This window comes from Rhinolophus hipposideros (genome assembly GCF_964194185.1).
Source record: "Rhinolophus hipposideros genome assembly, chromosome: 17".
NCBI classification, from domain to species: Eukaryota; Metazoa; Chordata; class Mammalia; order Chiroptera; family Rhinolophidae; genus Rhinolophus; species Rhinolophus hipposideros.
Genome location: NC_138063.1, coordinates 54,115,624 through 54,136,891, shown reverse-complemented (window position 1 = coordinate 54,136,891; position 21,268 = coordinate 54,115,624). Strand labels below are relative to the sequence as shown.

General features: G+C 36.8%; 1 protein-coding gene across 5 annotated transcripts in view; it reads left to right on the top strand.

Annotated features, from left to right (window-relative positions):
- The window catches only part of SPIRE1 (spire type actin nucleation factor 1), a gene marked incomplete at its 5' end in the record, with an annotated part of 256,517 nt that overhangs the window by 149,318 nt on the left and 85,931 nt on the right, over positions 1-21,268 (top strand). For all 5 annotated transcript variants that reach the window (XM_081078392.1, XM_081078390.1, XM_081078391.1 and 2 more), the window contains 2 exons: positions 12,251-12,328; positions 15,762-15,926. In XM_081078392.1, the coding sequence (XP_080934518.1) occupies positions 12,251-12,328; positions 15,762-15,926 (243 nt within the window). The remainder of the gene's footprint in view (positions 1-12,250; positions 12,329-15,761; positions 15,927-21,268) is intronic.

Sequence of the window (21,268 nt, the reverse complement as noted above, 5' to 3'; positions counted from 1 at the left end):
CGCTGGTCATGAAGGAATTCACGAGACAGGTAGAAATACAGAAGATTTATTAAAGTAAGAGGAACATCAGCTGGGGAAAGTCTGCTGGAAACTACTGCCCTGAGTCTTTGTTTAGTCTCAAGTTTTATGTTTTCTAAGCAGGATGTAAATTTCTTCAGCCCGTAGTGGAATTTTCTGTTCCGTTGTGGTGGGGGAAGCTACAGTTAATCTGGTTATGGAAACCTTTGCATATGTTATGTAGATTTAAGTTGGAGCCAGGAGTGGTTCCCATACAGATGCAAAACCTTTCCCAAGTCCCAGGGCCAGCACTAGGCCAAAATAAATAGAAACATTGCAACTGGTCTGCATAGTAAATATATAAGAAACAGAATCATTAACATTTGGCAGAAAGGAAACAAAGAAATGAAAGCTTTCAAAAAGCCCCAAGCTAAGTGCCAAGCTAAATTACACTTGTTAATTCAAATTATGAGAGGTCCAAATCTCACAGTAGAAGTTGTAGTGCCACCATTAGAATCCCTGTCTCATCCTTCTAAGCAAAAACAATGGATATCCACGGAGTGATATATATGCAATTCAGTGCATATCAAAATGTCTTTGAAATAATAAATTTTGCCTTTAAAATTTTTGTAAATTTTATTTTATATGTTTGTATCTGTTGTAATATTTTTTAAGTGTTCCATGAGTGGATTGAGTTCCCCTAGGAAACAGGTAAAATTTGAATACTGCTTTTGGGAACACCTGTGAGGGGAGAGGGAAAAATGAATTATGGTGTAGGGCAACAGGCCTCCGCTGATCCAAGAAAGCTCAGAAGCTGGGATGGCCCTTCAGAGATGTCCGAAATTGAGGCCAGGGGGCCTGACCCATGTGCTTCCACACAGACCAGTGACTGGGGCTTAACCTTGGCCAGGCAGCTCTCTGTGCAGTGTTGAGTGTAGCTCCTGGGGAGGGATTAGTCTATGAGTAATCAACAGCTCCTGCCGCCAGTGGAAGACACTTCATGCCTGAAAGCCTTGGGTGGGGGGTGGGCGGTAGACTTGGGCATATTACTACAGCATCTATTACATTATTTTTGAGTAAAATTAACTTCAGGGAAATGTGTCATGTTTTTATCTGTCATTATAAATGCTTCCTGGCATATCCCTGTACTGTTTGACCATAGGTCCCCAGTTCAAGGGCTACAGCAGAGACACTGGGAACCCATCATAGAGGATTGAGAAAATAAGCCAAATGAGGAAGAAACTGAAGCAGAAAGAACAATTTAGAGATCTACTACAGTCACCTTTGTGGTAGTAGCAATAGGAATAAAAAAAAAGATAAACATCTTCATCTTATCAAAGACCTTCATCTTCTATGTATCTGTACCGTTTGCCTTGCCTTTTCCTGTTTTGATCTTAAAAGGACCTAGAGACCAATGGAAAATTTTAAAAACAATAAAGACTTGTAAAGATTAGTTTCTCCATCATGTTTTCAGCTTTTTTTTTCTTAAAGTTTGTTGGGGTGACAGTGGTTAGTAAAGTTATATAGGTTTCAAGTGTACAATTCTATAATACATCATTTGTATATCACATTGTGTGTTCACCACCCAGAGTCAGTTCTTCCATCTCCACATATTTGATCCCTTTTACCCTCATCTACCAGCCTCCATCCCCCTTCAATGAGATACCACCTCACCCCAGTCAGAATGGCTATCATCAGCAAGACAAATAATGAGTTGGAGAGGCTGTGGTAAAAACCCCTCATACATGGTTTTCATGGTTTTTTTTAAATTATCTTTTGGTTTATAGATAATAAAAGAACTCCAGTTCTTTTATTCTTGCTGTGGAATCAGCCTTTAGACAACAGGGAAATATAACAGAAAGAACTTAGTTTAAAATGGACACGACTCTTGGTTATGGACAGGGAAAGGTGTGTTATTAGAATGTTGGTTCATGTGTATATACTTGATTTTCTCAAATATTAAAGTTTCAAACTATTTTATTTTGATGCTGATTGAATCTTGTTGACCTGTTTAGTACTATAATTATTTATTTCATTTCTCCTGTGTGGAATTACTGTTACCAGAGAGTGGGCCCTTCTCAGTGAGAAGTCCGGGCTTAGCTATCACACCGGGGTCGAACCCGGGCCTCATGGAGGAGCACTGGGAAACTTAGCTGTTACATTCCCAGGGGTTGGGCCCACCTTGACACAGTGTCCAAGTTCTGGGCATCTCAAGCACAGAATTGAACAAGATGCTGAGGTAAAGTAGTGAAAGAGCAGTTTATTAGAAGAAAAGGACACTTCAAAGAGATAGAAGTGGGCCCGGGCAGAAAGCAGTGGCTCAAGGGCCATTTTTAAAAGAAAGGGACAGTACACTCCGAAGAGTTTGGAGTTGTCCCCAAGGAAAGGAAAGGCAAAAAGGGGGCAAAAGTCCCAAAGGCTCAAAGGGGGCATTATTAGGAGAAAAAGTACACTCCACAGGGTTTGGAGCAGGCCCTGAGCAAAAGTAAGGCTCAAAAAGGGGTTTTAAACCTGAGGGTTTTATTTGGGATGGGCTGTCCTTGTCCAGGTGTGGGACCACTTGATTGACACCTGTGATTGACAAGGGGCTGTTACCTTATCTCTTCAGACTACACATGTTCTCTGTAGTTTAAAATTGTTAACTACAAGCTGATTGGCCCTTCCCCTGTACATGGGCTTTCGCAGGCTTTTTAGTTTGGCTTTGTTACAAGCCCCTCTATACCTGATTTTTACTCTGAGGGCCCTGTGGCTTGAATAAAGTTATTTCCTCTGGCTTTGTTATGTTTTCTTCTTCAATTCCATCTATCTCGGCCATTTTTCTGACTGCCTGTAATTTTTCTGTCACATTAGACCTGCATTTTTTGTTTGTTTGTTTGTTTGTCTTCATATCTTACCGTCTGTTGACTGAATGAGACACTTAAATGTAACGTGAGCTTGGATTGCATATTTATTTTTCTGAAGTATAGAGCACAAGTTTCTGTGTAGCATAGGTAAGATTTCTCTTCCCTATTCCTCCAGGGGATTCTGAATTTAGAGAAGAAAATACAGATTTTTCCTCTGAATAATTTTCCCTTTGATTGGGCTTCCTCTTATTAAGGTTGAGTTGATAAGAGCTATTGAATAAATTTAAGTATTTGAACATTCTTGTTTGAAAGTATCTTAACTCACTCGTTTAACAAATATTTGCTAAGCACCTCCTAAGTGCAAGGCACTGTTCTGGAGATTTGAGGCGCCCATCAGTGAACTATTACATCAAAATTCCTCATGAAGCTTACAATCTAACAGGGAGAGGCAGACCATAAACATATTAAGTAATATGGACTGTTAGAAGGCAGGATGAAGTTTGGAAAAAGGTAGACTGGGGAGTTACTAATGGCTGGTGTGGGGCTTGGCATTTATATAGGATGGTCAGGGTAGGCCACATTGAGAAGGTGATGTTTGAGTAAGAATGAGAAGGATGTGTGGGAATTAGCAATGTGGATATCTGGGTAAAGCATTCTAGTGGGAGGTACAGTCAGTGCAAATGCCCTACAGCTGGAGTGGGAAGAATTAGAAGTGACGTACTTATTCTCAGTTCTCAATTTTTGGGTGGGGAGAGGGAAGAGTACTGCTGCTGATAGATGTCATAGCCTGAGAAAGTCCCCGGGTACCCAGAGGCAGTTCACCTCCTAAATCTCTTTTCTTTCATCATTTTAATTATAAAAAAAGTAGAAGGAAGGCTCTTCTTGTCAACAGAATAATACGTGCATATTTTAATTCTTTGCGGATGGAGCCTGGGTTACAGTCATCAGAGAAACAGAGTATACCGCCCCTTTTTGGTCTCCTACCTGCTCAATTCTGATTTTGATATTTCATGAAAATTATGGACTGGGGTTGAAAATGATGGCTTTAAATCATCATAGATTTTTAAAAAAGATATCTAGTAATCACTAGCAAAAGATTAGGGATTTTGAATATTAGAAATATTGTGTATACTAGTAGATCTGATACATCTTTAAAGATAGAAAACTGAGAGTCCAAATTTAGTAATAATGATTTTTTCTGAGATTCTGATATCACACCAAATTTTAACTACCCATCATCTGCAAAGCCTAGTTAAAAGTCATGTCTTCTATTCTTTTTTCCTTGTGTAACATATCAATTCATACATATTTATTTTAGCAAAAATAAAGTAGAACTTTAGCTGTTTTCTGAGAGTTATTTAAGCCACTGAGGACAGCATCAGGATGCTTATGTTCCCAACAGGACCACTCTTCTCATTATCTGCTGTCTGTTCCATGTCTTACCTCACTTCTGAGACCCTGGTGCCACTTCCACCTGCTTCACTCCTGCTCCATCACTCACCTTTGAGGGACCCCAGGCTGGTCAGTTAGTTTTTGGTAACATAGGTTAGGGTTAAATGATGGTTGCCTAAAGGCTTAGCTCTTGTTAGCTGCCCTTATTATTATCCTAGCACCCTATAGCCGCCAAGAGCAGTGGCCAAGACCACTGGAAAAGAACAAGGCTCTGGATGAGGAATAGGGCATGAGGCTGGGGCAGTACAGATGAGAATTAGGATATGCATGTTTTGGTAGTTGCTTTTCCTCAGAGGCTGTAAAATTATAGTTTAACTAATTATATTTTAAATACAACATTGTGAGGTAGATGGTAATATCTTCCTTTTAAAGGTGAGGAACTGGAGACCCAAAGAGGGTAACTTAGATAAGGCCATGAGTGGCAAGTGTCTTATTACATAGTCTCAAACAGGAAACCTGACTTTTCTTTTTAAAAATTATGGAAACACATTCTGAAACAGTCAGAAATACTTTTGTCCTCTAATTTCTTTCCTAGGGAGAGAAGAAATAATGCATTATTCATACCACCTTTTTTTCAAGTCAAAGTTATTTTATTACACTTTCTGTATTAATACTCCTATACATTATTAAGTACAAAAATCAGGTGGTGGTATTCTCATTTTGCACATGGTTAATCTGAGATGTTGAGAAGCTAAAAACAAATGGTTTAGAAATGTTTCAAGTTAAATATTCTTTAGTTTCACAGAAAACAAGCTAGGTTTCACATAGTACATTTAAACATAGTCCAAATGCAGTCAGGCAGATAGGCTTAGGAAAATGTAAAATATATTAGGATTGAATTATTGTGAGTAGGAATGATATAACACAAATTTATAATTAACATATGTTTTACCTATCAGGATTTTTTAAACATTGCATATGTTGAATTCATGCAATTTAAAAAGGGCACAAATTTCCAGTTATACGATGAATATGTTCTGCAGATCTAATATACAGCATGGTGACTATAGTTAACAATGATGTATTGTATGCTTGAGAGATGCGAAGAGAGTAGATCTTAAATGTTCTCACCATTAAAAATAAAAGGTAATTATGCGAGATGATGAAGTGCTTATTGTGGTAACCATTTTGCAATATACGAGTATACCCTTGTGTCAAATTAAAAAAAAAAAAACATTTTAAAATTTGAAAACTTTTTTTATTTCTTGGTGTGATAATTGTTAATAAAAATTACATAAATTTTAGGTATACAATTCTGTATTACATCATCTATAAATCCCATTGTGTGTTCACCACCCAGAGTCAGTTCTCCTTCCATCACCATATATTTGATCCCCCTTACCCTCATCTCCCACCACCACCCCCCTTACCCTCTGGAAACCACTAAATTATTGTCTGTGTCTATGAGTTTTTGTTTCTCATTTGTTTGTCTAGCTCTTTTGTTGTTTTTGGTTTATATACCACATATCAGTGAAATCATAGGGTTCTCTGCTTTTTCTGTCTGACTTATTTCGCTTAGCATTATACTCTCAAGATCCATCCATGTTGTCGCAAATGCTCCTATATCATCTTTCCTTAACGCCGAATAGTATTCCATTGTGCACATGTACCACAACTTCTTTATCCATTCATCTATCGAAGGACATTTTGGTTGTTTCCATGTCTTGGCCACCGTAAACAAAGCTGCAATGAACATTGGAGCACACGTGTCTTTATGGATAAATATTTTCAGATTTCATGGGTAGATATCCAGGAGAGGAATTGCTGGGTCATATGGTAATTCTATTTGTAATTTTTTGAGGAACCTCCACACTGCCTTCCATAACGGCTACACCAGTCTGCATTCCCACCAACAGTGTATGAGAGTTCCTTTTTCTCCACAGCCTCTCCAAAACTGTTACTTTTTGTCTTGTTGATGATAGCCATTCTGACTGGGGTAAGGTGATATCTCATTGTGGTTTTTATTTGCATTTCTCTGATGATTAGTGATGGTGAGCATTTTTTCATATGTCTATTTGCTATTTGTATGTCCTCTTTGGAGAAATGTTTCTTCAGATTGTCTGCCCATTTTTCAATTGAATTGTTTGTTTCTTTCTTGTTGAGTTTCATGAGTTCCTTGTATATTTTGGATATTAACCCCTTATCAAAGGCACTGTTTCCAAAAGTCTTCTCCCATTCAGTTGGTTGCCTCTTTATTTTGTCGATGTTTCTTTTGCTGTGCAGAAGCTTTTACGTTTCATATAGTCCCGTTCGTTTATTTTAGCTTTTACTTCCCTTGCCTTTGGAGTCAAATTCATAAAATGCTCTTTGAACCCAGGTCCATAGTTTAGTACCTATATTGTGTCAGGTCTTATGCTTAAGTCTTTGATCCATTTTGAATTAATTTTGGTACATGGAGACAGATAGCAGTTCAGTTTCATTCTTTTGCACGTGGCTATCCAGTTCTCCCAGCACCATTTATTGAAGAGGCTGTCTTTCCTCTATTGTATGTTTTTAGCTTCTTTGTCAACAATTATCTGTCCATATTTATGTGGTTTTATTTCTGGGTTCTCAATTCTATTCCTTTGGTCTATGTGTCTGTTTTTCTGCCAATACCATGCTGTTTTGATTCTTGTAGCCCTGTAGCACAAGCTAAAGTCAGGGAGTGCGATACCTCTAGTATTGTTCTTTATTCTTAAGATTGCTTTGGCTATTTGGGGTCTTTTGTGGTTCCAAACAAATCTGATGATTTTTTGTTCTATTTCTTTAAAAAATGCCATTGGGATTTTGATGGGGATTGCATTAAATCTGTATATAGCTTTGGGTAATATGGCCATTTTAACTATGTTGATTCTTCCAATCCATGAGCATGGAATGTCTTTCCATTTCTTTGTGTCTTCTTCAATTTCTTTCAAAAATGTCTTATAGTTTTCAGCATATAGGTCCTTCACATCCTTGGTTAAGTTTATTCCTAGGTATTTTATTCTTTTTGCTGCAATTGCAAAGGGAATTGTTTTTTGTATTTCTTTTTCTGAGATTTCATTGTTAGTATATAGGTATGCAATGGACTTTTGTACGTTGATTTTGTAGCCAGCAACTTTACTGTATTCGTTGATTGTTTCTAAGCTTTTTGGTGGAGTCTTTAGGGTTTTCTATATATAGCATCATGTCGTCTGCAAAGAGTGACAATTTAACTTCTTCGTTCCCAATTTGGATGCCTTTTATTTCTTACTCTTGCCTGATTGCTCTGGCAATGACTTCCAACACTATGTTGAAAAGCAGAGGTGATAGAGGACAGCCCTGTTGTGTTCCTGAACGTAGAGCAAAGGGCTTCACCATTAATTATGAGGTTAGCTGAGGGTTTGTCATATATGGCCTTTATTATGTTAAGGTATTTTCCTTCTATACCTATTTTATTAAGTATTTTAATCATAAATGGATGTTGTGTCTTGTCAAATACTTTTTCTGCATCAATTGATATAATCATATGATTTTTGACCTTTATATTGTTTATGTTATGTATCACAATGATGGATTTGGGAATGTTGAACCATCCTTGTGCCCTCTGGATGAACCCCATTTGGTCGTGATGAATAATCTTTCTAATGCATTGTTGTATTCGTTTTGCTAGAGTTCTGTTTAGGATTTTTGCATCTATATTCATCAGAGATATTGGTGTGTAGTTTTCTTTTTTTGTGTTGTCCTTACCGGGTTTTGGTATCAGGGTAATGTTGGCCTCATAAAATGAGTTAGGGAGTAATGACTCTTCTTCAATTTTTTGGAAAAGTTTGAGCAGGATTGGTATTAGATCCTCTTTGAAGGTTTGGTAGAATTCACTAGTGAAGCCATCTGGTCCCGGACTTTTGCTTTTGGGAAGGTTTTGGATGACTGATTCAATTTCGTTACTGGTGATCGGTCTGTTTAGATTTTCCAGTTCTTCATGGTTCAGCCTTGGAAGGCTATATATTTCTAAGAAATTGTCCATTTCTTCTAGGTTATTGAATTTGGTGGCATATAGTCATTCATAGTATTCTTGTATTATCCTTTGTATTTCTGTGGTTTCCGTGATAACTTCCCCTTTTTCATTTCTGATTTTGTTAATTAGTGTCTTCTCTCTTTTTATCTTAGTGAGTCTAGCCAAGGGTTTGTCAATTTTGTTAATCTTCTCAAAGAACCACCGCTTTGTCACATTAATTTTTTCTGTTGTCTTTTCGTTCTCTATTTCATTTAGTTCTGCTCTGATTTTTGTTATTTCCTTTCTTCTACTGACCTTGGGTTTCATTTGTTCTTCTTTTTCTAGTTCTTTAAGGTGTAACGTGAGGTTATTTATTTGAGATTTTTCTTGTTCTTGAGATAGGCCTGTAATGATATAAATTTCCCTCTTAAAACTGCTTTCGCTGCATCCCAAAAGTTTTGGTAGGATGTATTTTCATTGTTGTTTGTTTCTACATATCTTTTGATCTCTCCTCTAATTTCTTCTTTGACCCGGTCGTTCTTTAAAAGTATGTTGTATAATCTCCATGTATTTAGTTTTTTCCTGCTTTCTTTTTGCAGTTGATATCCAATTTCAAAGCCTTGTGATCAGAGAATATGCTTGGTATGATTTCAATATTCTTAAATTTGCTGATGCTGATTTTATTTCACGATATATGGTCTATCCTTGAGAATGTTCTATGTACACTAGAAAAAAATCTATAGTCTGATGTTTTAGGATGAAGTGCTCTATATATATCAATTATGTCCATTTCATCTAATGTGTCATTTAGGGCTGCTATTTCATTATTTATTTTCTGTTTGGATGATGTATCCATAGTTGTCAATGATGTATTTAAGTCCCCTAGTATTAATTGTTTTTTAGTTAATTTCTCCCTTTAGTTCTGTTAGTAGTTGCTTGGTATATTTCGGTGCTCCATGATTAGGGGCATAATTATTGATGACTGTTATGTCTTCTTGTTGTATAGTCCCCTTTACCATTATGAAATGTCCATGTTTGTCTCTTGTTACCTTTTTCACCCTGAAGTCTGTTTCATCTGATATCAGTATGGCTACACCTGATTTTCCCATTTGCTTGGAGTGTCAATTTCCACCCTTACACTTTGAGTCGATGCTTGTCCTTGTAGCTGAGATGTGTCTCTTGCACACAGCATATGGTTGGGTTTACTTTTTTGATCCAATCTGCTACTCTGTGCCTTTTGATTGGTGAGTTCAGTCCATTTACATTTAGTGTGATTATTGATATGTGAAGATTTCCTGTCATTCTATCTTTAGTTTTCTGGTAAGGCTGTGTATCCATTGTTTCTTTGCCTTTCTGTTCTTGTCTATTCTTTCTGTGTGGTGGTATTCTATGATGTTTCCCTCTGTTTCTCCTTTTATTACAGTATATATATCAGTTCTGGATTTTTTTTGAGTGTTTACCCTTAAGTTTATGGAAAAGAAAGTGTGATATTTAGAGTATTCCATTTTCTTCAGCACATTTACTTTCTCCATTCCCATATTCCGGTTCAGGCCTTTACTCTTCCCCTTTTTATGTTTTGGTTGCCACAAATTGTCCCTGTTGATAGTGGTCAAATAGCGTCTTTTAGTATTTCTTGTAGTGCAGGTCGTGTATTAGAAAATTCCCTCAGCATCTGTATGTCTGGAAAGGTCTTTATTCCTCCTTCATATCTAAAGGATATCTTTGCTGGATATATTATTCTTGGCTCATAATTTCTCTCTTTCAGTAGTTTGAATATTTGCTTCCACTCCCTCCTGGCTTGTAGAGTTTCTGCTGAAAAATCTGATGATAATCTAATGGGCTTTCCTTTGTAGGTTACCGTCTTCTTTTCCCTGGCTGCCTTGAGGATTCTTTCTTTGTCGTTCATTTTAGACAGCTTCAATACAGTGTGCCTTGGAGAAGGCCTGCTGGGATTGAGGTAATTAGGTGTTCTATTTGCTTCTTGGATTCGAGGATCCAGTTCTGTCCACAAGTTTGGGAAGTTCTAATCAACAATTTGTTTGAATATTCTCTGTTCCCTTCTCTCTTTTTCTTCTTCTGGTATGCCTATTATTCTTATATTGCTCTTTCTGATGGAGTCAGAAAGTTCTTGTAGAGTTCTTTCATTTCTTTTAAGTCTGAAGTCTCTTTCTTCTTGTATCCATGTCATTTCCAGGTTTCTATCTTCGATGTTACTGATTCTTTCCTCCATCTGGCCAACTCTACTACCTAAACTGGTTATTTCATTCTTAATTTCTTCTACTGAGTTCTTAATCTCCAGAAATTCTATTTGGTTCTTTTTTAAAATTTCAATCTCTTTCGTAAAATGCTCATGTTGTTCTTTGATTGTGTTTCTGAGTTTATTAAACTGCCTTTCTGTGTTTTCTTGCATCTCGTTAATTTTTTTCAGAACTGCAATCTTGAATTCTCTGTCATTTAAGTCACATATCTCATATCTTGAAGTTCCTTTCTGGAGACTTTTCACTTTCTTTGTGAGCTGTCTTGTTGCCTTGGTTATTCATGGCAATTACTGATTTATTATTTCTCTTCTTAGACATCTACAGGAGTGGCTTCTGCAACAGGTTGATAGGAAGAGGGCTGTCTTTTGTTTTTCAATACTTGTTGGTAGAATGTTTTATTTTCTCTCCGACTGCAGCCTTTTTTTCTCTCTCACACGGTAGTGGTATGTTTTCTCTGTACTATTCTAGCTTCCCATGCAATGTGGGTATTCCCTGGGAGACGGGCTTCTCCTCTGTTAATAGTTCACCTAGGTCACGTGGTGCAGTGTCCATGTGGGTATGTGGAAAGCTTTTGAAGTTCCAAAGCTCTTCCTGCACCAGATTCAGAGCCCCTATGTTTCAACAGTTTTGTTTACTCCTGTAGGGATCCGCCCAGATCGGTGGGGTCAGGGACGGGGTGAGTTGTGAGAGGTGACCCAGAGTAATGGCGGCCCCCACCACCACAGCCGGGTTTGCTTCCACAGCTCCCTCCCCTTTGCCCGAACTAGTTGGGCTGCGAATCTGTGTCTGCAGTCCACAGTCCTCAGAATGAGCAAATATTTTGTTCTTTTGATCTGACACTGCTACTGTTCTGCTTCTATCACCAGGCAGGTGGGGGCGGGGTGAGCTCTGGAGGGTAGGGAGGGGCGACTAGTCTCAATGCCTAATGCTTCCGTTTTCTGCTCAGCAGTGAGGGCTTAAACCACCGTTTACAGCTTTTTCCCCTCCGTCTTTTCTTTGAGGTTTCTCCCAGGAGCGTTGGGTTCACCCGTGTTATATGCTTTCCCCTCAGCCCTGTGGGCTATAAATGGAGCCCTAGCTGTGCGAATTCTTCCCTCTCCTGCAGCTGCAGTAGTTCTGGGATGCAGCGAGTTCGGAGCACTGAGCTAGGTCTGCGTCCTGCACCCCCACGGCTCGGTCTCCGCACTTCTCTCCTCCCTTCTTCCCCGCTTGCGTTATTCGCCCACCTTTAGGTGAATTCAGTAGTGGACTTCTTCGTCTTGCCTGTCTGCTGTGCATGGAGTCCTTTGTGGAGTTATTGTTGTTCGATTAGTTGTAAATTCTAGGGGAGATGTACAGAGGCTCACCTCATGCCGCCATTTTGTTGACATCTATCTAAAATTTGAAATTTATTCATTAAATTGTTTGACAAATATATATTGAGCATCAAAAAGTACCAATGCTTATATTAGCCTCTGAGAACAGAAGTCTGCTTTATGAAATCTAGAGGGAAGGCCCAAAAAATGTAAAATTACAGTGTTGATAAGAACTATATAGGAAAGGTTTATGGTGCTATGAAATTGTAAAGTAAGAGGATTTGGCTTAATCAAGGAAGGGAAAGTTTCCCTGAAGTATTGTTGATTCTGTTGAAACTGATATCTATACTATTTGCTTCAATAATACTTTTGTATATATTTGAAGGTATCTTATCTGGTATATTTTTAATTTGAGAAGGTAACAAATGAAATTTTTATGCCTCAGTATATATGTATTTTTTTAATTGGTAGAATCTTAAGAAGATTCAAGAAATGGAAAAGAGCGATGAATCTAACACAGACCTGGAGGAGCTGCAAAACGCTGACTGGGTAAGATAGTTGAATATTCTCTCTGTTCTGTTTACTTTTGAAGAAATCGCATGTTTTTTACATGCTGCTTGTTAAGGACTGTAGTATAAATTGATATTGTATGAATTTGAATACCTAGTCTTACATTTGAGGATATATCTGTTTTCAATTTTTAAAAACTATCTGATTTTATTAGAATCACCCAATATTTCTGAGAATTTCAGTGAATTTTAAAATATTGACCTTTCTGATTATATTAATACATTAGCATAGTCTTTCTTGTATGTAAGTCAAAGTTTTAAGCTCTGTGTCAGTATAACCTGTGAAACTAGTCTAGTACATTAATTTATTTAATAAATACTCGATTAGGGTCCTGGGGGTGCAGAATGAATAATATGGGGTCTGTGCCTTCATAAACCAGAAGACAGATTTCTGGAATAGATCATTGCGGTTTATTAATGTGGCACACTTAACTATCTGTTTTTCCAGCGTGGTACTAGATCTCTGAATCTCTGCCCACATATATCACTTAGAGTCAGGCAGGCATTATGACCTTGGGGACAGGACACTGAATGTCATGGAGTTAGATTGGGGTATATCCTGGTGTCATTGGGAAGGAACATTTTAGGATTCTTACGTTTCAGATTAAGGATACTAGGTAAATAATGATATCATTAATTGAGGGAGCAGGAAAAGATGCGCATTTGGGGGATATAAACGACTTGCTTTTGAGTATATTAGATTTTAATTGTGTGCCGTATTCTTTTCTAACAGCTTTATTAAGGTATAGTCAACATACATGAAGTTACACATGTTTAAAAAGTACAATTTGATACATTTTGACATATGCATATACATATATACCCATGAAACCATCAATACAATAAAAATAATGATCCTATCCATCATCCCCCAATATTTCCTCATACCCCTTTGTAATCCTATTTTCTGCCTCCCTCTTCCCCAGTTTCTAGGCAACAAGTGATCTGCTTTCTGTCACTATCGATTAGTTTGCATTTTTTAGAATTTTGTATAAGTGTAATTGAATAGTATGTACTGTTTTTTTATTTGGTTTCTTTCATTCAGTATAGTTCTTTTGAGATTTCATCCATACTGTTGCCTGTATCAGTAGTTTGTTTTTTTTTATTGCAGAGTAGTATTCTCCTGTATAGACATACCACAATTTTGTTTATCTGTTCTTCTTTTTATGATCATTTGGGTATTTCCTGTTTACAGTAGTCTTAATTTATTGAGGATATCTTTACTGAAATATTTGCAATGATATTAATCTTGAACATTAAAGAGTAAGGTTAAAAAACAAGTAGCCTATATTGTCTTATAAGCTAGTGTTATTTGTCATTCTAGAATAATATTGATTGTCAAGTTTCCTTTGTATAGGAGAATACCCTGGTAATGTTGCTCTAGGTATACTTCATCTTGGCTAATAAATTTTTAAATTTTTTTTACTAGATATTGAAGCCAAATTCATAACTGCTAGTGTTCAGAAGTTAGCAAACAGCTAGTATAAACTTGAACTAAAATTTTAATTTATTGCCTTAAGACAACCTCATTTAACCAGATAACCACATTTGCCCAGATCACCAGTTTCTTTCTCATAAGAGCATTAAAATGAATTACCTAGAAAGATAAGAATGAATGAAGAAAGAGTGAGGAATAGAATGAGGAAGAATCAGAATGTCTCGAATGTCAGAATCTAAACATGTCAGAATATCATCCCTAGTAGTATAAGGGGTAAATGACGACTCTCTGGAAATATATACAGTGACAGTTGTGCATTGTTTTATGTAATAACTATGACTTTAATTTCTGAAAAGTCATATGTAAAATTTTTGCCAAACAATAATACATAAAGAATTCGCTATAAAAAATCAAGTCTGTTTGAATCCTTTTATAAATTGTAGCAAAAGCTATGTGAGTAATCATCCTCTAATTATCTGTTTTGAGAATTCAAAGATTCATATTTCAGGTTTTCTTAAAGCCTGAGGAGGTCAAGAGAAGAGACAGTATTGAAAGATGAGATGATATTTGAACTGGATCTTAAAAGAATGAGTAAGAAAAATAGAAAACTTGGGACAAGAACATCCCCAAAAGAGAAAGCGAAATATTTTAGGGATACATTAGAATGTGTTTAATGGCATAATATAAGACTCTATATTAAAAAGTGAGTATTTTAGAAGATGTTCTAATAGATATACCACAATATTAAGTACGTCAAATTCTTTTTGGAATAAGAAAAAGTATATACATATATTTTTTAAATCACAAATTGTTTTTGAGAAATATAATCAGAGTTATACTGGGTAGACAATTCTTATAAAATACATCACTTGATTTTTAATAAATATATTTAAGTACGTATCTATTTGAGCCACTTATTAATTTTTACTACAATATTTCAGTTAAATATCATATTGATTTACTTTTCACTGACTATGACACCTTAGCTTATAGGCAGGAAAACAAAAGAGTTAAAGTATAATAATAATATACATATTTAATATGTTTTATATTATTATAAGTAATTCATTTATATCTCATTCTCTTAAAGTGTAGACAAGGCAACTTGCTATTATTTGTAGATAAGAAAACTGATATTAACTAATTTGTGTAATGATAGTAATAACATAATAATTGTCATTTTTAAGCATTTTCTATGTACAGAACACTATACATCAACTCTGATCCTCTCAACAAGTTACAAAGTACAATTTTCTTTTATTGATGAGGAAGCTAGGGTTGAGAAAGGTGAAGCAATTTGATGGATGGCAAATAGATAGTAGGTGGTTGTATCAATTAGCTATGGTCACAATAATCCTGTGTAACCAAATACTACAAAATCACTGTGGCATAAGGCGGTAACATTTATTTAGCTCATGAGTCTGCAGATCAGTTGTGGTAGCTCCACTCTGTGTGTGTCTCATCCTTCTCCTGGGTGATCATGCCAGTGGGCCCCATACCCACCCGAGCATGATGTTTTCATGCTAATAATAGAAGCACAAGTAATAAGCCCATCGTGCATTTGCTTTTGAAGCCTTTGGTCACATCATACCCGCTGCTATTCCAGTGGCCAAGCAAATCATTTAGCCAAACCCAGAGTGAAGGTGTGAGAACTATAGTCTTCCTCTTTAGTGAGCAAAGCCACATATGGAGTATAGACATAAGGAAGCCTGAAGAACTAAGGCCATTAATGCCTATCACAATGGATGAGTTAGGACTTAATACCCAGGTGTCTCAGCAGTTAGAGCTTGTGGATTCTCTCCTAGCTTTCTACCCACTTTTTATTATCCTAAAATCTAATTTTTAAAATCATTTTTGTTTTGTTTACTCAGTGTTTTGTAATCCAAGCTCTTCATTTTTTTCTGTATGACTGTAGCTGTTTACAGTAAACTAGTAAATTCATTCATTGATGTCTCTCCATTGTTGGTTCTTTCAGGCTCGATTCTGGGTACAGGTGATGAGGGATTTGCGGAATGGAGTAAAACTTAAGAAGGTCCAAGAGCGGCAGTACAACCCTTTGCCCATTGAATATCAGCTCACCCCCTATGAGATGCTAATGGATGACATTAGATCCAAAAGATACACTTTGCGAAAAGTGATGGTAAGTAACAGATACTTTAAAAATTAGTTATTCTCATAAAAATAATACATGGTCATTATAGGAAATTTGGAAAATACAAAAGCTCAAAGAAAAAAAATTACAAATGTGTAATTCCACAACCCAGAGAGAAATTTTGCTATTAGGTTGGTGCAAAAGTAATTGTGGTTTAAAAGGTTAAAAATAATTGCAAAAACCGCAATTGCTTTTGCACCAACCTAATAACATGCTGGTGTATAACCTTTAATCTCTTTTTATATATTTTATTTGGACAATATGGGTTAATATTGGATACTTTTGTTTTGTACTGTTGTTTTTATTCAACATGTTATGAGCATTTTCTCATGTCATTATATATTCCACATCATCATTTCTAAAAGACTACATCTTTTCTAGCTTATGGCTGGCTGTACCGGAGCTTATTAAACTAATCAACTTGTATCTAGTTATAAGCACCCTGTTTTGTGTATCCTTGTATATAAATCTTTTTTAATAGCTACAGTTAAATCCTTGAATTAAGTTCATAAAAGTAGAATCCTGATAGTTCTTCCTTTGAAATAGGTCCTGAATCTGACTAGTTTTCACCATCTCTGCTTCAAATGCCCTTTTTCCAAACCGTCACCATGTTTCATTCAGACTATTATCTCTAATTCGCTTAAAGTGGTCTTCCTATTTTCACTCTTGCCCCTTTTCTGTCTGTTTTCCCCACAACAGCCAAAGTACACCTCTTAAAGTAAAATGTGATGATGTCATTTCCCTGCACAGAACCTTCCACTGCTCTTTATCACACAGAATAAACTCTCTGTCCTTCAGTTGACCTGCAAAGCCCTACAAAAGACTGTTTTCTGCCACCGTCTTAAAAGTGCCTCACAGTCTCCGGCAGCCGAGCCTTTGTTATCCCCTCTCTGGGGAGCTCTCTTTTCCCACACAACCAAATGACTTGCCTCTTTACTTTTCAGGTCTCTGCCAAGTGTCTCCCCATTAGAAAAGTCTTTACCCACATGCTTTAAAAGCTCACGTTACCATGTATTTTTAGATTTGTCTCTCTCTGCCTTACAAATACAAGGACGTACTTCTTTCACTGTTATATTCTCCCTGACTGGAACATGTGCCTAACCCACAGCCAGATGCTCAATAAATAGGTGTTGAATGAATTATATCCACATTGTTTTTAAACACACAAGGGAGATTAGGAGAGAGTTTTTTTTAAATTTTACTGTGGAATATTGGGGAACAGTGTGTTTTTCCAGGGCCCATCAGCTCCAAGTCGTTGTCCTTTAATTTACTTGTGGAGGGCACAGCGCAGCTCCAAGTCCAGTCGCCATTTCCAATCTTTCCATAGTTGCAGGGGGCGTAGCCCACCATTCCTATGCAGGAATTGAACCAGCCACCTTGTTGTTAAGAGCTCGCATTCTAACCAACTGAGCCATCTGGCCACCCCCTGGAAGCTTAGCGGCAGCTCGTTATGTTCAGTCTAGTTGTGGAGGGTGCAACTCACTGGCCCATATGGGAATCGAACTGGCAACTCCATTGTTTAGAGGTCACGCTGTAACCAACTGAGCCTTCATGCTGCCCGCATATCCACATTTTAAAGAAAGTTTAATCGGGGTTATTTTCTGTAGAAGACTCTTATGAAACATTACTCGGTTTTATACTAAATACACTTAAATAGCTGTTTGAGCTGCATGTAAATTTTAATAAGCTACAATAATTCACAAAATATTATGTTGATTTACTTTTCAGTAAATCTGATTTACTTTACAGATGAGGAAACAAGTTTAGAGATACACAGTAACTCCCTAAGTTCTAAGGCAAAGCACAGTTTTCACTCTCATTCTGACTCCAAAACCTATGCTTTGTACTGCACACATATTGCCAAATTGTCTTCCAGATATATTGTGATGATTACTATTTACAACAGAATAGTTTTGTCCATTTCTTCACACCATTGATCAAAGTGGGTATCTTTTGGAGTTGACCAATTTGAGTGGGAAAAAAATACTCTTTCATTTTTACAATCTGTATTTCTTTATTACAAGTGCCTTTAAACATTTAAAAGTATATGTCAGTTGATTGTATTTCTAAATTTTATCTTGATAAATATTTATTGAGCACTTTTCATGTGCCAGGCTCTATCCTAGACTCTGGGAAAAGAGCATGATATAGTCCTTATTCTCACAAAGCTTATAGTATGGTGGGAGACACTACATAAGCATTTACAATATAATGTGATAAGGTAAGTGGAAGGTGTCATGTTCCAGAAATATGTTCAAAGGCCAAGAAATTATGGGATTTGACACATGAAAACCACAACAACAGAGTTTGTCATAATTTGAGTATAGAGTGCCATGTAGGAAATTGTGAGGTAGAGTTGGCAGCTTATTGGGATAGAACTTGAGGAGCCATAGTATTTAAGAGATGAGGGCAGAGGAAGAGGGTAAAATAAAGAGTTTAAAGATATAGCCAGAGAGAAAGAAACAAACATCAGAAGTGGGGTCACAGCTGCAAATGGGAGGCAACGTTTCAGGAAAGTGGAATGCTGCTCAAAAATCAGATAAGTACTGTGAAATTTTTAACGGATTTACCAACATGAAAATGATTTGTTGCTTGTATTAAGTAAAGGAATAGAAACCAGATTCTATACGGTGGGAGGTGAGGAAATGGAGACGGTCTGAGTATATGTGCCTCTTTTAAGACGTTTGTAAAGGATATCACAGGGTAGCATCTGGTGGTGCACATGGGGTTGAAAAAAATTGTCTTTTTTTTGTAATATGACTTATTTGGGAAAGAATGTAGGGAAGGAGAAAGTAGAGAAATAGAAGCTGGGAGTGGAGTTTGGTGGGTTGCAGGGCCTTAAAGAAGGCGAGATGGGAGGGATGGAAGGAAGAGGAGTGTCAGCTTTGTCACCTCCTCGTCTCCTGGGCATCTCTGCCAAGATTTCTCAAACCAAAATCATCCAAGATTGGTCTCAGTATTCTGTGTACCAGAGTTTGCTCCTGTTTCTGTGTTCATATAAGATTATCATTCTTCAACTCATCTAGGCTAAAATCTTTTAGTATCAGTTTGAGATCTTTGCTTTCTTGCTATCTTTTTAAATGACTTTTAGTCAGTCAAATTCTTTACATTAAATAAAATCATTTACTTTATACTTTTTTTGAAAATAGATTTTTCCTGATTATAAAATTATCACAATTTAAAAAACTTTGCTACAAATACAAAAAAAATCTAAAGTAGAAATCTTCTGTAATCACAACACAGAAATGACCACTGTTGACACTTTTTCTATAGATATACACACACTTTGTTTTCCTCTCTTTTTCTCTTGTCTCTTATATCCAGTTATTTATTAGATATTCTTAATTCTTTCCATAATATCTTCTGCATCCCCTTCTTGCCTCTATTCCAGTCTCCTTCCAAACCTCCCAGTATTTTACACTGCTATTAGATTAATCCTTTGGGGCCAAGCATTGATAGCATTGTTCTATTTCTTGGAAACATTCTATGTCTTTACATTGTCAAATAGTCACCCTAAATGTGTGTGTGTGTGTGTGTGTGTGTGTGTGTGTGTGTAGTTCTATGAAGTTTTATCACGTGTGTAGATTCATGTAACTATCATCACAAGATACAGAACTGTTCCATCACCACAAGGGTCCTGTGTGCATTCCCTTTCTAGTTACATCTTTCCCTCTTCTCTCGCTATGCCTAACCACTGATGTGTTATCCATCTCCTTAATTTTATTATTTGAGTGACATTATATAAATGGAATTGTATAGAATGTAACCTTTTGAGATTGGCTATTTCCACTCAGCACTTATTCCTTGAGATTCATCCAAGCTATTGTGTGTTTCAATCATTCAATCTTATTGCTGAACAGTATTCCATGGTATAGATGTACCATGGTTTCCAAAGGGATTGTTTCCCGTTTGGGGCTATTATGAATAGAGATGCTATGAATGTTTGTGTATGGGTTTTTATATAGACATAATTTTTAGTTTTTCTGGGATAAATATCCATGTTGTAAATTTTGGGTCATATTGTAAGTGCATGTTTAATTTTATTTATTTATTTTTTTAATTAAATTTATTGGGGTGACAATTGTCAGCAAATTCACATAGATTTCAGGTGTACAACTCTGCACCACATCGTCCATAAATCCCACCGTGTGTTCACCACCCAGAGCCAGTTCTCCTTCCATCACCATACATCCGATCCCCTTTACCCTCATCACCCACTCCCCACCCCCCTACCCTCTGGTAACCACCAAATTATTGTCTGTGTCTATGAGTTTCTCCCTCTCATTTGTTTGTCTTGTTCTTCTTGGTTTACACACCACATATCAGTGAAATCATAGGGTTCTCCGCCCTGTCTGTCTGACTTATTTCACCCAGGATTATACTCTCAAGATCCATCCATATTGTCACAAATGCTCCTATATCATCTCTCCCTAACGCGGAATAGTATTCCATTGTGTACACATACCACAACTTCTCCATTAATTTTATTAAGAAAAACCTGCCAAATAGTTTCCTGGAGTGGCTATATCACCTTTATTTTACAAAGATTTATTTTAATTTTATTTACTAAGACTTCTCTATTTGAGGTTTTGTGCCAGGTACTGGTGATATAAAGACGACGTGTGGTCCTGTTCTCACAGTATTGTTAGGAAGACCAATATATAATGAGGGAAAAGGTGGGTATAAGATATATAGAAGGAACAGTTAACTCTTTGTGGACATTTTAAAGGAGGCGACAATGAAAAGTTATTCTGGGGTTGGAATTTGAAGAATGAATATTTGACCAAATGAACATTGGGTGTCACCATTAAGGGACGGCAACTTTCAAAAGATCACATAGTCATACAAGTAGAAAAGATTGGAAAATATGTTTAGGTTCAGATGATGAGCAATAGGCAGCCATGTTATTCTTGAAGAGAGGGCTGGGCTCTTTTCACTGAACCTCTAGAAACCGAATATAAGGGGCATCTGCCCCATGTCTGGCAGTGTTCTGCATATGCTCTGTGGAAGGTGATGTGTGACTGCTGACCCCATTTTTTTCATAGCCATCTGCACCCTTTGGGAGTCTGACTCATCACAGCTGAGCATTTGCACTGCTGTGGAAACAGAGTGGAGCTTAGAGCTTAGCAGACAAATCAAATGCCGTAAAAACACACTGAGAAAAGCATTTGTCCTCAAATTTGAGATTTGTCCCTCAATCTACCTCGTGAAGGTAGATCTCCAATTTACTCATATAGGCAGTAACAAGGAGCATTCTGTGATGTTACATGTAGGAGATAAAGTGGTTGGAACAGTAAGGGTACGCTTTAGAGTGATAAGAGGCCATCAGT